This window comes from Maylandia zebra, linkage group LG7 (assembly GCF_041146795.1).
Source record: "Maylandia zebra isolate NMK-2024a linkage group LG7, Mzebra_GT3a, whole genome shotgun sequence".
NCBI lineage: Eukaryota > Metazoa > Chordata > Actinopteri > Cichliformes > Cichlidae > Maylandia > Maylandia zebra.
Window position 1 is genome coordinate 42,348,957 of NC_135173.1, and position 16,126 is coordinate 42,365,082.

General features: G+C 39.4%; 1 protein-coding gene across 2 annotated transcripts in view; it reads left to right on the forward strand.

Moving 5' to 3' along the window:
* The window catches only part of sardh (sarcosine dehydrogenase), a 45,104-nt gene that overhangs the window by 28,231 nt on the left and 747 nt on the right, over positions 1-16,126 (forward strand). For both annotated transcript variants that reach the window (XM_004538296.4, XM_023153058.2), the window contains exons 13-21: positions 1,284-1,367; positions 1,612-1,725; positions 2,091-2,229; positions 3,246-3,359; positions 4,162-4,309; positions 6,967-7,060; positions 14,000-14,162; positions 14,373-14,541; positions 15,354-15,489. In XM_004538296.4, the coding sequence (XP_004538353.1) occupies positions 1,284-1,367; positions 1,612-1,725; positions 2,091-2,229; positions 3,246-3,359; positions 4,162-4,309; positions 6,967-7,060; positions 14,000-14,162; positions 14,373-14,541; positions 15,354-15,489 (1,161 nt within the window). The remainder of the gene's footprint in view (positions 1-1,283; positions 1,368-1,611; positions 1,726-2,090; positions 2,230-3,245; positions 3,360-4,161; positions 4,310-6,966; positions 7,061-13,999; positions 14,163-14,372; positions 14,542-15,353; positions 15,490-16,126) is intronic.

Genomic DNA, 16,126 nt, shown 5'->3' on the forward strand with positions numbered 1-16,126 from the left:
CAGAGAAGCTGCATAAACCCAAGAGCTACCTCTCGCGTCTACCGTGGACTCTTCTGTATACTAAATCCACGTATAGGCAAAATTGGGTCATGCGACAGGACAATGATCCCAAGCACAGCAGCAAATCTGTAACAGGATGCGACTCAAGACGTTGCACCGAGTCAGTGCAATGACTGAAGTTTTAAAGAGTGGGCCAAAAAATTCTCTATGGCTAAATCTATTACTTCAGGTCAATAGTGATAAAGGTGGTTTGTATAAGCTTTTGCATCATGGGGTATACACATTTATTTCACACAAAACGAATGACGTGGTGTATTATATAATATAATTGAGAGAGCGTTTACTTTATTTTTTTTACCATCCATGACTGTCTAGCACAACAACAAGTAATCTTTTCATGTGTAACACACCTGTGACCTTTCCTATTTAACACAAGACAAAGGTTTAATGTATTGTGGCTCGGAGGTACTTAAGGGTTGGATCAATCGGGGAAGCTATGCAAGTAATGAGACTGTCTAGCTTTAAGAGGCAATATGGGATTATTTCAGAGCACATGCAGGCCATCTCTGACACTGCTGCTCACACGTTTTCTCCACCTCGGTAGCACAGATGGTAAATATAGCCTAGTGTGGGAAGTTTTGGCAAGAGACTGCTAGATGCCTGCTAGGAGCAGAGCATAGCAGAACATACCTACCGACTGTGGGCGACTGTCAGTTTAACAAGGAGCCCTGATATATCTTTTCTAAAGACTGTTCAAGAAATAAGAAGTTTAATATTTCTGCAGCAATTTATGGAAAACTAACAGTGTACTTGCACTCTCATTGATTCCTGTGATGTTAGATTAGAGTTTTATTGTTTAGGCCAGACAATCTTTTCTCTTTTTGACAGAATGTACTGTATTATCTTTATACTGACAATGGATCAAAAGACTGGGTGTGATGGGGGGGAGGTTTGCTTGTTGTGACTAAACCACAGAGAATTATTATCACAATACCTCTCAGCTAGAGTTTTTCAATTCATGCTGGAGAACAGAGCTTAAAGGAAATTGTAGTTCGATCCACAGGTGTCCAGAAATACAGCATCGACTGTGTTCATGTATGTTTTCTTCTTTTGGAAATTGTCAACTGTTTGCTCCCACTTTCGCCCTCATTTAAAGTGTGAGAGTATGTCCAAGTTTTGTGTTAGTTCATCATGTTGACCTCTAGTGAATAAATAGCAATTCTTCAAAGACAGACACGAACTGCTTTTGCTGTACTGTGCTCCGTATGTGTGGTTGTTTTCAGGTGCTCACAGAGCAGGGCTGCATGTTCCAAGAGCGGCATGGCTGGGAGAGACCTGGCTGGTTCAACAAAGAAGGACCTGCTCCTGTGAGAAACACACTTACACTGCACATATTCTGAATGCTATACATAGTCGCAGGCACACTTTTATATAATTGCCCCGGTGATATTTTTCAGAAGCCATGCTGGATAGAGGCTGTTAGAACATACTGACTGCCAATAATGGATGATGCTACCACAGTGTCTGGCTCAGTTCTACATCTTGCCTTGTTTCGTGCGAAACCGTAATGATTAATTAGCTTCTAATTGTTTTTTGTGTCATATTGCACAGGTTAAAGACTATGATTATTACGGAGCTTACGATGTGAAGAGGAATGAAAAGTACAAATACGATGAACTGCTAGGTCAAGAGTACACCTTTGACTTCCCTCCACATCATGACGTGGTAAGAGACAGTACTAAGAGTAAATGGTATGTGTGGCTGAGCGTGGGTGATCGATAGTGCAGTATTACCATGCGGTCAGATGAGTATAAACGCACTGAAGGCTTCTAAGGGGAAGTCGGTGAGTTTAATGGTGTTTAAATGGTATCGAGGGAGAACACACGCTAACTCAGCAGCTTGCAGGATTAAATTAGAGGAGAGAATGCTAACCTTGATTTTAAAATCTCTCTTCACTGCTGTAATGAATGTTGCTTTCAGGGATCTGACAATAACATGCATTCTTCTTAGAAACATCATGCTTTGCAGAGTTGGGACAGTTTGTTTTTATCCTTTTGCTATCATGTTCTTTTTGTTTTATTTTTATTTAGATTAAGAACGAGTGCCTCTCATGTAGACACAGTGTGGCTGTGTTTGACATGTCCTACTTTGGAAAGTTCTATCTCACTGGACCCGATGCCAAGAAGGCAGCTGATTGGCTGTTCACTGCTGATGTCAACAAGAAGCCAGGTCAGAGTAAAAAAAAAAACAAGAAAGAAAGATTGACAGAATAAAAAGGGCAGCTACGTGCATAGAGTTATGAAAAAGATGCCAACAAGCGAGGAATAGCAGCCTTCTACACAGGACTAAATACCAGTATGTAATGTGTCTGGTATGCTGTTAACAGTGGCGACAAACGTCTCTACTGCTTCATTTTCTTGTATTCTTGTCACAATCAGCAAACTGACAACCGTGTCTGAATCCTACCATTGTGCAGATATGAAAATGGAAAGCTGCGTTCTTTACATTGCTACTTTTTTGGCCCCAGAGCCTTTCCAAAGGTGAGATCAAGTTCTGAAGAAGTGAGAAGACAGATAATCCTTTTAGTTTTAAGCCTCTCTGTTACTTTCCTGTATGGATTTAAAAAATGTATGACACCGGCATCTGCTGAGGTTCGGCGCACTCGCATCTTTATAACTTGAACCCCCAAGTGTTTTTCTCTTTCTGTTTGTAGTCTTCAGACCTGATTAAAACTAGTAATAACATACTTTCTAAGAGTGCATGAGGGTCTGTTAAAGACAGCCTGTATGACTAGGTCTGTCTCTACCTCCATCTGTACATGTGTGGTCAAGTGCCACTGCATTGAAATCATTCCAGATTTGGAAAAAAGAAATACATTTCTTGTTACTTATCACAGAAAGCAAAGTCAAAACAGCTAGAAGTCTGAGCTAAAGTAAAATGAAAACCAAGGGAAAGGTTAACCCCTCTTTTTGATGAAAGAAACAATCAATCAAAACAATACTTTTGCACAGTACTCTGCTACAAAAAAGCAGAGTTTTATGAGTTAAGAGGATCAGAGCCACGATTATTGTTCCTTCAGAACAACTAAGTTGTGAACTTAGTGTCAGTACACTTGAATGTATTAAATATTCATCCCTGTTCACACATAGAGCACGCTTCCATCAGTATGTTTCCACTCAACAGCATGCTTAAAATACGTCTGCAAAGTCTGCAGCACGTATTAATTGTTTGTGTGTGTGTTGCAGGTACCACTGTGTATACCTGCATGCTGAATAAAAGAGGAAGGTCAGAGGCCGACCTGACTGTGAGCAGACTGGAGCCTGGTGTGGCCAACCTGCCCCTGGCACCAGAATCCAGCGGTGAGAAATAGTGTGTAGACGTGTGTGTTTCACAGTTATTTGCTGCACTCTTTACCTATTACTGTTATTTCATTCATCTCCCTATCTCCGCATCACTATTTGTCAGCTTAGCTGTTGTATTTTGTTTATTGGATTTAATAATGTGCTATTCTGTTTTATCTTATTTCAGACTTATTGTTATTTTTTTCTCTGTTATTTGTGGTTCTTTCGCCCAATCAGTACTGTTTATCCACATTTATTAATTCTTTTTACTCTTGTCTCACTCAAGAAAAGAGAATATCATGAAAGATGTGTCTCCTTTTGACGTTACACAGCAGTAGCTTGTTTCTTTATGTTGTCATTTTGACTCCACTACATCAAAAAAAGCCTGGAAAATAACATCTGTTCAGGTATCCCTTATTTCTATTACCACAGCTGCTGATTGAAAAACCCCAGGGAAGCACATGAATCACAGGAGATAAATTAATTTGTTAAGTAATTAATGTTGCGTAATGACATCTTAGGTGGGAAGCGGCAATTAAAATGCCATGAAAAAGTTGCTGCCGCTCTATTAATTATGCAAATTTCTTGACAAGTCCTGCTGAATATATCTACATAAAGTAAGTGGAAGGATTCAACAGAGTCAACTTTCAAAACATCTTAATGTAATAAACTCTGTTATCTCATCATCAGATCACCTAATGTAGCTGTCAGCTGAGATTCTTCACACTTGTGATTACAAACTGTATGCTATAGATAAAGTGGTTTCATGTGTCTTTCTCTTTCTTATACTTGACCTGATCGCCATCTGACTTTGCTCCAGGTGATGCATATTACCTGGCCATTGGAGGCGGTGTGGCAGAACACAACTGGAACCACATTAAAACAGTTCTTCAGGATCAAGGCTTTCGCTGCCAGTTGACGGACCACTCTGAGGACATGGGGATGATCAGCATCCAGGGGCCCAAAAGGTGAGGAAAGCAAGAGGGTTAGAAGTGAATGTTAACTCTGGAATGACTTATATCCAGATGAGAAATGAACAAGAGAACAATTGAAGGTGTGTATCCAACTGTTAAGAGACTATAGGGTACTGAGACCTTTGATATCAACTCTGACCTGCAAAATCCTTGTAAACCTTGTGAAGTTCAGGACACCTGGGGTACCTTGCTCAGTATGCAGTCTACTACTGCATGATACCACCTCATCGTACATTTATTGGTTAGATTATTTTTTAGGGCTTCTCAAGTTCACTCTTCTGCACCTCAGAGCTGAAAATAATAAATCCCATGAAGGTTTGCATCAGCTTCCAAGTTGAACACTAGTGATGAGTTTCAAGGATTAAGTGTTAATTCTGCTGGCTTACATAAATAATTTTCAATAGACTCTGTCAATGATGCAGTTTGTCAGAGATTTTGAGAAAACGGGTGCAGTGATTTATTGAAACATGTGCAGACACAACGGAAATCCATTATATAAGGCAAAAACAGAGTTGCACTAATGGAAAGTTCTGCAGGCTTCTTGATGGACATTCAAAGCTCTTCTTTGGATGCTGGATGATTTTTTGCTCGCTTCAAGATGATCACAAGCTGCTTCAATAATGTTGAGATTTCAGATTTCAGTTCATCACTCCATAAGACCTGTTGTTACATAGCAATTATTTCTTCAGCTTCAACCATCAACATCAGCTTGATTTCTTAATCTACGGATTCAAATTTGTGCACGGTGCAAGTAAAAATCTTACTGCAGATATGGAGGGAGATCAATGTTTTCTTTATCCTTCCCACAGTTTCCCTTTGCTCAACACTCAAATAGTGAAGCTACACCACCTTTACCTATTCCTTATCTTATTCTCTGCACTCCACATCTATCTTTTTCTTCCCCTCTCACCTCCTCTCCTCCCCAGCTCACCGCCCTCTGTCTTTGTTCTTCCCTCTCACCAGCAGCAGGGTTAGTCCACTCCGTTCCCTGTGTGGGTTTTGTCGATTTTTTTTTTCTTGAGGCTTTGCTTCTTTCTCCTGTTCTCCTAAGTTTCTTTTCTCTGTCTCTGTGGATTGTATCCACTTCTTTCTCACACACACCCCCTGTGCTCAGTGTCATCTTCACTTTTTTTTCCTAGGTTTTTCTATCCCTCTTGCTTTTATTGCTTACGTCAAACTGGAAACCACTGCGTCACTGCTAGATAGTCCAGTGTGTGCTCTGTGTGTATGTGCTCTCTATGTGTGTGGTGTGTGTGTGTGTGTGATTTTTATATGCTCATACACACAAGACAATATCTATGATGATTACGGAGTTCATTGACTTTTCTTTAGCATCCAAAACACATTTATTTCATGAGTGTGCATATTTTCACCCGTGAATGATTCCGTGTGTGTGTGTGTGTGTGTGTGTGTGTGTGTGTGTGTGTGTGTGTGTGTGTGTAATTTAGAAAAGACTGGCATCTGTGTTGCCTCTCTGCGCACATTACTGTAATCATTTTTAGCTCCTCAGCATTTTGGGGGTTTTGTTTTCTTACGAAGCAAATTGATCCCTTTAGAGCATGAGGAGAGGAGCGATTGCAGCATTTATGGAAATGTGTTTGCCCGTGTTTTCCCTCCCTGAGTCGTCTCATTCAAATTCACTCAATAGGGGAGTCTTTAAACTTGCAGCCTTTCTCTCATGCAGCTTTGGCAGTGTGTTCCAGTGGGCAAAAGTAGTGCTTAACCACTCGCTTTTGCAATTATGCACCTTGTGCGCTGTATAATGGATGAAATTATGTGACGTCCTTTAATCGAGCCTTGTTTGTGTGGATGCGGATTCTCAGACGCACAGCTGAGAGCCACAGTGATGCGGCAAGTAGGAGAAACAAATTGGTAGTTGCGAGTGCCCCTTTTGCCAAATACGCAAACACACATACAAAACAGAGCAATTCACTGATTATATATAGCTAATTAGCCTTTGCTGTTGGGCTCTTAAGTTCAGTGAGAAAGGGATGGGAGGAACTGGAAAATGGCACAAAAAAAATTCTTATTAGCCCCACACATGCATTGAGACCTCCACACATACATATGTTAGAAACCCTACATATTCCAGCTATATTTCTGCAGGGGATTTTAAGAGCATTCGTTTTTTGTTTTTTTTTCCGCATTTATTTCTTTTGAATTAGAGGACACCCCTCCAGTTGCATTTCTAACCCTTCCCCTGATATCTTCATCCCTGGCTTCTTGCCACAATATTACAAAAAATATCTCTTTGACGAGGCCTCACACATTGTATTCTCTACCTGCCCACTCACAAACATACAAATGTACAAGCAGCACAGTGAGCTAAACTTAGCCCCCCCCCCTTTTTTTTTTTTTTTTTTGTTACTGTTGACTCATTTTTTTTATGTAATATTGATTTTGTGTGTGTGTGTATGATTGTGGGAGAAGAGCTGGTACATTTTTGGATTGTTCCAGCATTATTTGTGCTGGTAAAACGTATACCAAAATATAAAAATAAATACATAAAAAATGTCAACAATAATTGTGTTTCTGCACTCTGGTTGCACAAATACAGAAAATGTGTTGAATGACTGCCAGAGTTTCTTCTTCTTCTTATTGGTGTTTTTTTTTTTTTTTTTTTTTTTTTTTCTCTTTTCCCTTTTTTGCAGCCGGGAGGTATTACAGGAGGTTTTAGACACAGACCTGAGCAACGAAGCTTTCCCCTTCTCCTCACACAAAGTTGTTATTGCAGCAGGACATCAGGTGACAGCACTCACACACCCGTTACATGCACACACACATGTACACGATGGATGCTCTACATTTCTCTGCTTCAAAATAACCCTGTCTGTCTTAGTTAAATGAAGAATGCAGTTAATTAAAAATGCCACTATGCAAATTGCATGCTGTTGAGTGAAACGGTATTTTCTTTTCTTTTTTTATTTAAAAGGTTCAGTCATCAAAGATTGTACACTGTGTGTAGGAGGAACAGATGGTGTGTCTCAAGGCGTCCTTGTGACTTCCTTGCATGTCGAGTCTGTCCAAAATTTATGTATTTTTTTTCACATTCTACCTTTTCTTCCTCCGTCCCTGAGGTCTACTGACTCAAAACAAAGTTTATAAGGCCGTGGCTTAGAAGGACATGGGAAACTCTTTGTATTCATACCATGGTACAAATAAAAGACCAATCGCGATTTTTAAAACATTTGGTTGGTATCTTAAGGGAGGGATGGAGGTGCAGTTGCTATAAAGGAAAGGGAAAAGGAGCAAAAATGATGCTCATGTACTCATTTTTAGCTGTCTTTTTATAAATTTTTCAAGAGGTGATGCAGTTAAGTGTGATCAGCCTCTGCCTTTGACCTCCACAGACTTCCTGCCCTCAAAAAAAAGAAAAAAGAAAAAGAGCATGTTGTACCAACACATGCAGCGACACATATGTCCACACACATACTCGCTCTCTTAGTTGGTCTTGCATGAATTATGCAGCGCTCTGGTGGTTGCAGTCAGCATCTTCTCACAGCTCTGCAGGAGTGTTTGTGTTGCTTGTGTGCAAGTGTGCCACTTGTGCTGTCTTCCAGCTGGTTTCTGGCCTTGTCTGGGTGACATTTTAATGGCTGCACTGCTGTGAGACCAGAACCCTCTGCTCCCCTCATAGCTCATTAGACTCTCTCGCTCTCTCTCTTTCTCTGTCTCTCGCTCTCTCCTAATAGCAAATGTGCAGCGGGATGGAGGGAGATACAAATTTATGTGTAGATGCAGTCTTGTACATATGTCAGCCTTTTAGCTATCTGTCTTTGATTTTTTCCAGGTAAATGTATAATTGCTGGTCACTCATGTGCTTCAGGGTGTATTTTGAATATATGCAGGCATACATGTACCTTCCCCAGAGCTTCATGCGTACATATGGGACTCAGGGTGATCCCTACATGGCCAGATGGCCTGGCTGTCACTACACCTACTGGGGAAACTGTTGTTTTCTCTCCACGTTTTTTTTATTTTATTTGCTCTCTCTCATATTTTTTTAAAAATTTTTTTTTTAGATGTGATCTTTCCATCTCCTTTTCTCTCACCTGAATTTGATGTGATTTCATTTTAAAGAGCAATATGGGATTTGTCACCTGTGTGTTCTCATATTGTTTCATTGTAACATTGTACACTCACTCGCCACCTTGTTAGTTACATCTGTTCAACTGGTCATTGCTGAAAATATCTAATCAGTCAGTCATGTGGTAGCAAATCGACACATTTAGGTATGCTGTTGACCTGCAAAACAAGCGCGTCCATGCTCACAGGTGTACACACGGGTGATCACACCCACAAACTACACCCTTTTTGGCTCCTACCTCAAAGCACACTGTGTTCTGTTGATCTTATGTGCTGCACAATAATGTTTAATATTTAGTATTTACTGTCATATTCCCATATATCATTGTGATGTTGTTTATTCTATTACTCTTGTTCTCTTCTGCTTGTTTTCTTTTTTCTTTCTCAGCAGGTGATTGATATATGCATTTTTTTTCTTTTTTTCTTCTTTTTTTCTTTTTCTGCTCATTCTGTTGGTTTTTGGTTTTTGCCCTTCTCCCCCGTCCCTCTTCTCAGCTGTTTTTCTTTCCCTCTTTCTTTCTCCCCTTCTTTCCCCCAGTCAAGTCTGTCCCATGTTCAGTAAGTGAAAATAAAATAAACAATAAAAGGTGAATCAAATGGACCATTACGGCAAGGCTGGGATGGTCAATTTGGTAAAGTAAATCCGTTGGGCATCTTTCTTTGCCTTTAGACAACAATTCTGATGGCAAAAGAGCCAAACGGGACAGGCAAAAAAAAGCAAAAAAAAAAAGCATCGGAATGAGGAAGACAGATGATTTATGTGACTTTGAGAACTGAAGATCTACTGTACTGGGATTTTCCCCAGAGAACCATCTCTAGGGATTGATCTTAAAAAGAGAAAATAATCAGTATGTCTGAGCAAAAATGGCTTGTTGATGCTTTGCTCGAGGCCAGGAGAATGGTCATACTGCTCTGGGCAGATGGGAAGGCAACCACTTGTTACATTCGAGGTAGGCCGAAGATCATCTCAGAGTGCCAAACATTGAGGTAGATGGATCTGCAGCAGCAGAGGACCATTGTACAGGTGGCACTCGTGTCAGCAGAGAACAAGAAACTGAGCCTACAATTTGCGTTAGCGCTCCAAAATTAGACAATAGAAGTTTGGAAAATCATTATCTGGTCTCAGTCTGAATGTCTGCTGTGAAATTTAGATGGGGCCAGAATTTAGAGTAAACAAAATGAAAACATAGATCCATCCTGCCTTGTATCAACAGCTTGAGGCTGGTGGTGTTATAATAGGGGTGGGGGCATTTTTTTTGTTGACACATTTAGGCTTCTTAGCACCAACTGAGCTTTGTTTAAACACAACAGCCTACCTGAGTATTGTTGCTGACCATGGCAATATGGAGACATATTGCCACTGAACAATATGTTCCCATATTGAACAAGCTTCTGGTTGTTCAGTGGAACAACCAGAAGCTTTCCTACACAGCCAGGCTCCACCATCAGCTAGCAGGTCCAGCCAGCAGGCCACAACCAGGCTCTACCACAGGTCTATCTGTCAGTCAGCATGTTATCCTCAGTAGTCTTTTTTTCCTTTGTTTTTATTGACAGCTTTTTGTCTACATGATGTCTGTGGAGCAAGAAAAACCATACTTCTTACTCCTCTCAAAGGGAACAAGGTGGGATTTTACATCTTTTAAGCTTCTCAAATGTGATCATCAGCAGAGATCTCATTTTAACTGATTTATTCCATATCACTGGTTTATTTCCCAATTCTCTCACCCCCCAAAGAGATTGGGCACTAAGAGAAATCAGTCTGTAATCCTACAAAAAAAAAATCTGTGAAAAGAAAATGTTTTATTGTTCTTCTGCTTCTTTTATCTGGAAATGTGCAACCTAATCCCGGTCCAGATTGCAAATGCTTAAGTACTCCTTGTGATTTTAAAACTCGAACAGGTCTTGGTATCACTCATTTACATGTCAGAAGTCTTCTTCCCAAACTTGATTTTGTGAAAGTTTGGATGAAAGAGTTAGATACCAATATTCTTATAGTATCAGAAACCTGGCTTACAAAATCGATTACTGACAAAGACATTGCAATAACAGGCTATAATCTTTTCCGTTGCGACCACCTCAGAAAGGGTGGCTGTCAAGAGATTTATTTTAAAAGACACTTCTTCAGCTGAGAGTCTAAGAGTGAAGACACACACACGCTGCAGATTTTACTTGCAAGGGCGGTCACAGAGCGCTCACACGAGAGTGGGGGGCCCTGTGATCAGCGCTCTGTTCTTGCACTTGTCTTTATTTATTTTATTTTAGTGTGTGTGTGTGTGTGTGTGTGTGTGTGTGTGTGTGGTCAGTCAGAACTGGGGAAGATTCAGATAGAAATATCAGAACACGTTTTATAAAGAACAATCAGTTCTGCATGAAGAAAGGTCATCATGCAGTATTCTATCACACGTAAACTTATATCATTAAAAGCTTATACTGACTACTAAATACAGTTTTCCATTGACAGTGGCGGTGTTGCAATTTATGTAAAAAGCAAATTCCATGTTACTGTCTCTCCCTTTGCTGAAAGGAGGTGATCCTTCAGATGTTACTACAGGCCCATATCTAAATTGTGTGTTCTAGCAAAAGTTCTAGAAAAGTTCATTAGTGAACAACTGAAAGACTTTTTGGACAAAAATTCCTTTCTTTCCCAACATCAGTCAGGATTGAGAAAACAACACAGCACAATAACTGCTGCTATTAAAGTGGTTAATGACAACGTTAATTTAATGGACTGCAAAAAATACTGTGCTGCTCTTTTTCTTGACTTGTCAAAGGCTTTTGATACAGTTGACCATGCTATTTTATTAAATAGACTAAACAATATTGGTCTATCTGTAAATGCTGTAAGTTGGTTTTCAAATTACTTGTCAGCAAGAAAACAGTGTGTCCGTGCTGCTGCGTCTTCTTCCTCTTTTCTCCCAGTATCCAAAGGAGTTCCACAGGGCTCCATATTAGGGCCATTGCTATTTTCTCTTTACATAAACAACCTTTGTGATAATTTGTCAAATGCAGCATTTCATCTTTATGCAGATGATACAGTTATTTATTGTTCATCCCCTTCAGTAGCACAAACCCTGCATTTTCTGCAGTCTGCCTTTGATATAGTTCAGTCCCATTTAACTCAACTTAAGTTGGTGTTAAATCCAGATAAATCCAAGTTCATGTTATTCTCAAATGGCAAGGAGTTGTTAGCTACGTCTCCTAAGATTAAAACAATTCAAGGAACTGAAATTGAAATGGTCACACCTTACAAATATCTAGGGATCATTATAGATCAGAATTTGTCATTTAAAACTCACATCCAAAGGCTTGTGTCGAAGTTAAAACTAAAACTAGGTTACTTTTTTAGAAATCAATCCTGTTTCTCCCTCCAAGTGAGAAAACACTTGATTCATAGAACTTTTTTACCTTTATTGGATTATGGTGACCTGCTTTTTATGAATGCACCTGCCCACTACCTAAAGAGGTTGGATACTGTGTACCATTGTGCTTTACATTTTATTACTGGCTATGGAAATCGTGTACATCATTGTTCTTTGTATGCTGCTGCTAAATGTCTGTCTTTGCATATTCGCAGACTCTCCCATTGGTTGATCTTTATCTATCTCTCGTTGGGCTGGTTCCATCTTATTTATGTGTTTATATGTGTAAAAACCACAACCAGTACAGCCTTTGTTCCCATAATACCATACAATTGATTATCCCAAAAATCTGAACAGAATTGGGGGGGAAAGGCTTTTAAATACGCTGCCCCTGCTTCCTGGAATAATCTGCAGAAGGAACTGAAATGATCAGAATTGGTTACCTTAAAGGAACGAGAGAATAACTCTTTTACTCAATGTGATTGTTTTTAATGTACTCTTAATTTGATCTGTTATTGTATATTTTACACATGTTGGTATGGGATATTGTATTTGTTTTAAATGTTATATATTTATGTGGTATGTGTATTTTAACTTTTGTTGCCATGATGCCAGGTCTCTCTTGAAAATGAGATTTTTAATCTCAATGAGATTTTTTACCTGGATAAATAAAGGACTAATAAAAAATAAATAAATCCCATTATGACCACTGTGCACCCATCTTCTGAAGGCTACTTCCAGCATGTATCGCATCATGTCACAAAACTTAAATCATCTCAAACCAGGGTGTTGAACATGACAATGACTAATGACTATACTCATGGTCAGATCTCAATCCAACAAAGCACCTTTGGGTTCAATCAGGAGATTCACATCATGGATTTGTAGCCAAAAAATCTACAGCAGCTGTGTGATGCTGTCATGTCACTACGGACCAAAATCTCTGAGGAATGTTTTCAGTGCTTTGTTGAATCTGATACAAATTAAGGCAGCAGAGTCAGTCTTGTTATGATTAAGTGGCATATTCTGGATTTTTAAAGCTGTTACTGATAATGCAACTTGATTTCAGATCTTTACATGTATTGCTTGTTTTGTTTTGTTTTTCCTCCCTGGTGGTTAACGTTGTAATGAAGACACATTGCCATACTTAATTATAATATATAACATGTACATGTACTGGGACTTCTTGTTACATTACTGACACATTATATATATTATTGTAGTGAAAAGGGAACTGAAGGAAGAACTTTTTATTTTCATCTCATACAACTTAAAAAAAAAAGTTAAGATGGACTGTTTATCAAAGATAGACATTGCCTGGTAAATGTGACATCATCTCAGAAAACACTGCCGGGGTTAGCACAGATACCTGCTATATGTAAAATGATACATTTCATTTTTCAAATGCTGAGGTTGGCGTTAAAACAGCAGTGCTAATAATAATAATGCAGACTTTTAGCCTGCAGTTTTTCAGTGCTTCAAGCCCAAAGCTATCTACATGGTTTAATCTTATTTCACTCCCAGTTAAAAATGAAAATGGCTGTCACTGTTGTAGTAAACTGCATAAAATATTAGATTATTATAACCACTACATGGCCATTCTGCTGGCTGACATTTTTGCTTTATTAATTTCACACAGTTTTCTGTAAGGGTGTGAGGGCGCTTTAGCTTACATAATACCATAGAAGAAGAAACAGAAGGAGAAGATTTGTGTGCAGATTTTCACTTTGCAAAAATGAAATGACAGGATACAGTCTGTACTCGCAGTCTTCATCAGTTGTCAGAAGGTAAACAGATTGCAGTTGCTTCTCCTGAGCCGTTCGCTGGAGTTTTTTCTCCTCTTCCCTTTTCTGCATTTTTTGCTGTGAAGATGATGAACGTTAACACGATCTTTATTGAAAAAGACAAACTATAAAGAATGACACACAGATTGCAAAATGCTTTCCATTTTCCTTTTGATTCATAGCAACGTCTTTCATGCCTTCAGTATGATTGTATTTTCCCTCCTGTCCTTTCTTGTGCACCTTGTATCTTCGTACATCTGTCCTGATTTTTCTCTTCTGTTTTCTGGCTTTCTGTGAAGCTGCTTTTGGTATTAAAATGAATTCCATGTAAATTTGGGCCTCAAGGATGAAGTGTGTTTGTGCATGAATGAGCACAAAAAGAGTATGGCAGCTCTGTCCTCTTTGTGCATCTCTCCATCTTCTAAGCCTCTTCTCTGACCCCTCTCTCATCACAGGTGCGAGCTATGCGCCTGTCATTTGTCGGAGAGCTCGGCTGGGAGCTGCATATTCCCAAAGATTCCTGCCTTCCAGTCTACCGTGCTGTCATGGCTGCTGGTGCAAAGCACGGCATCATCAACTCAGGCTACAGAGCCATCGACTCGCTCAGCATAGAGAAAGGTAACTTGTATTTAAAGGTCATAAATCTATAACTATAATATCCAATCTAGCTCAGGTAGGATTTAACTAGTAAACAAAACAACTGAGTCTACATTTCTTTTAATAATCATCCAGCATTGAACTTAGCCAAAGTTTACTTTTAATAATATTGTACCAAATATGCAGGAAACATGGCTTTTACTCTAATCTTTTGTGTTTCTTGTTTTTAAGGGTACAGGCATTGGCACGCCGACCTGCGCCCTGATGACACACCACTGGAGGCGGGGCTAGCCTTCACCTGCAAGCTGAAGAGTTCAGTCCCTTTCCAGGGTCGTGATATGTTAGAGAAACAGAAGAAGGAGGGACTGAAGAGGCGCATCGTCTGCTTCACCACTGATGAGTCAGTAGAGCTTCTGTCGTGACATGATATTTTAATCATCAGAAAGAAATTAAGAAAATTAATTAAGGGGGGGGCATTTATAGATGTAATTTAAATATTTTCAGCAGCACAGCAACCATCCATGTTATTCCCAGGCAACAGGATCATTATATTTAAAGATGGTGCAGTGAATAAATGTAACATTGATTTGAAAAATCAAATAAAATCAAATATATGTTTTATTCCAGAGCGAAAGATGGGAACAGGTGAAGCAGTTTATAAATGTTATCTTTAGATATATTATGTTTAAGTAGTTCTGACTATTAATATTTAAGATTCATAACCTTATTTTATGAAGTAAATAATACACCAAAAAAAATACAAATCTTTTCATTTTCTGAGACCTGAGACTGTATTTATACACCAAACAACCACATTATTAAAACCACTGACAGGTGAGATGAATAACATTGATTATCTCGTTACAGTGGCAGTTGTCAAGGAAATGAGGTATTTTAGGTTGCAAGTGAACAGTCGGTTATTAAAGTTGATGTGCTGGAAGCGGGAAACTCTGACCGACTGACAGCAGTCAGTTGTGATGGCGGGGTCTGAGTTTCTCAGAAAGGTCTTGTGGGCTGTTACTGGTATGCACTGGTTAATATTTATCAAAAGCGGTCCAAAACAAACAAATCCAGTGAAACGGCAACAGGGTTGTATTGTTGAAAACTTGACACTGCCTCCAGTCTTTCATTGTCAAATGTCAAAATCTTTGCAACATTGTTTTGAGATAAAGCTGTTATCATTATCTGCATCTCTTACTCTGTGGCTTTTAGGAAAGTCCCGATGTTTGGTCTGGAGGCTATTTACCGCAATGGTGTTCCTGTTGGTCACCTCCGACGTGCCGACTATGGCTTTTATATCGACAAAACTATTGGTTATGGATACATCCGCAATCCAGATGGAGGAGTGGTAAGTGCCTTAAAAGCACCAACACACTGCAGTGCCCACACTTATTCTGACCACATTCTCTCCCGTTTTCCAGTGTTTGTGTTAAAATATGAAAATGGCAGAGATCTGCGCTGTTGTGAAAAAAATGTGTCGAGTTTACTAAATCCTTGAAAGTAAAGTGCAGAAAACTAAAATGATCACACGAGCCGTTGTCATAACTGAATATCAGACAGCTTAGATTAGTAGCTAAGGTTGCGTGCAGCAGTTGACTTCTGTGATTTTAATATCTGCTTAGATATGTGTCATATGTCCCTGCATGTATTTCTGCATTTAAATTCTTCTCAAGGTTTTTCTTTGATTAGTAATAAACAAGTAGTATGCACGCGTATGGTTAGCGTGAGGCTCCAGGACATGGAGCATGTGTCTGTCAGCGAATGAATTCGAGACACGGTGACAGATTAGTGGGAGAGTCGGGGAGTCAGTCAGTGAAAATTAGCACTTGGTGTTACGAGCGAGCTGACACTGAGTCATGAGGGAATTGATAGCTTCCTGTGCTTTAAAACTCCTGCAGTCACATTGTCCGTTCTGGAATAATCTGCCTGCTCGGAGCAGTATTTTATACAACCAACAAGTAATGGTGTTCCTCCTCTATGACTTG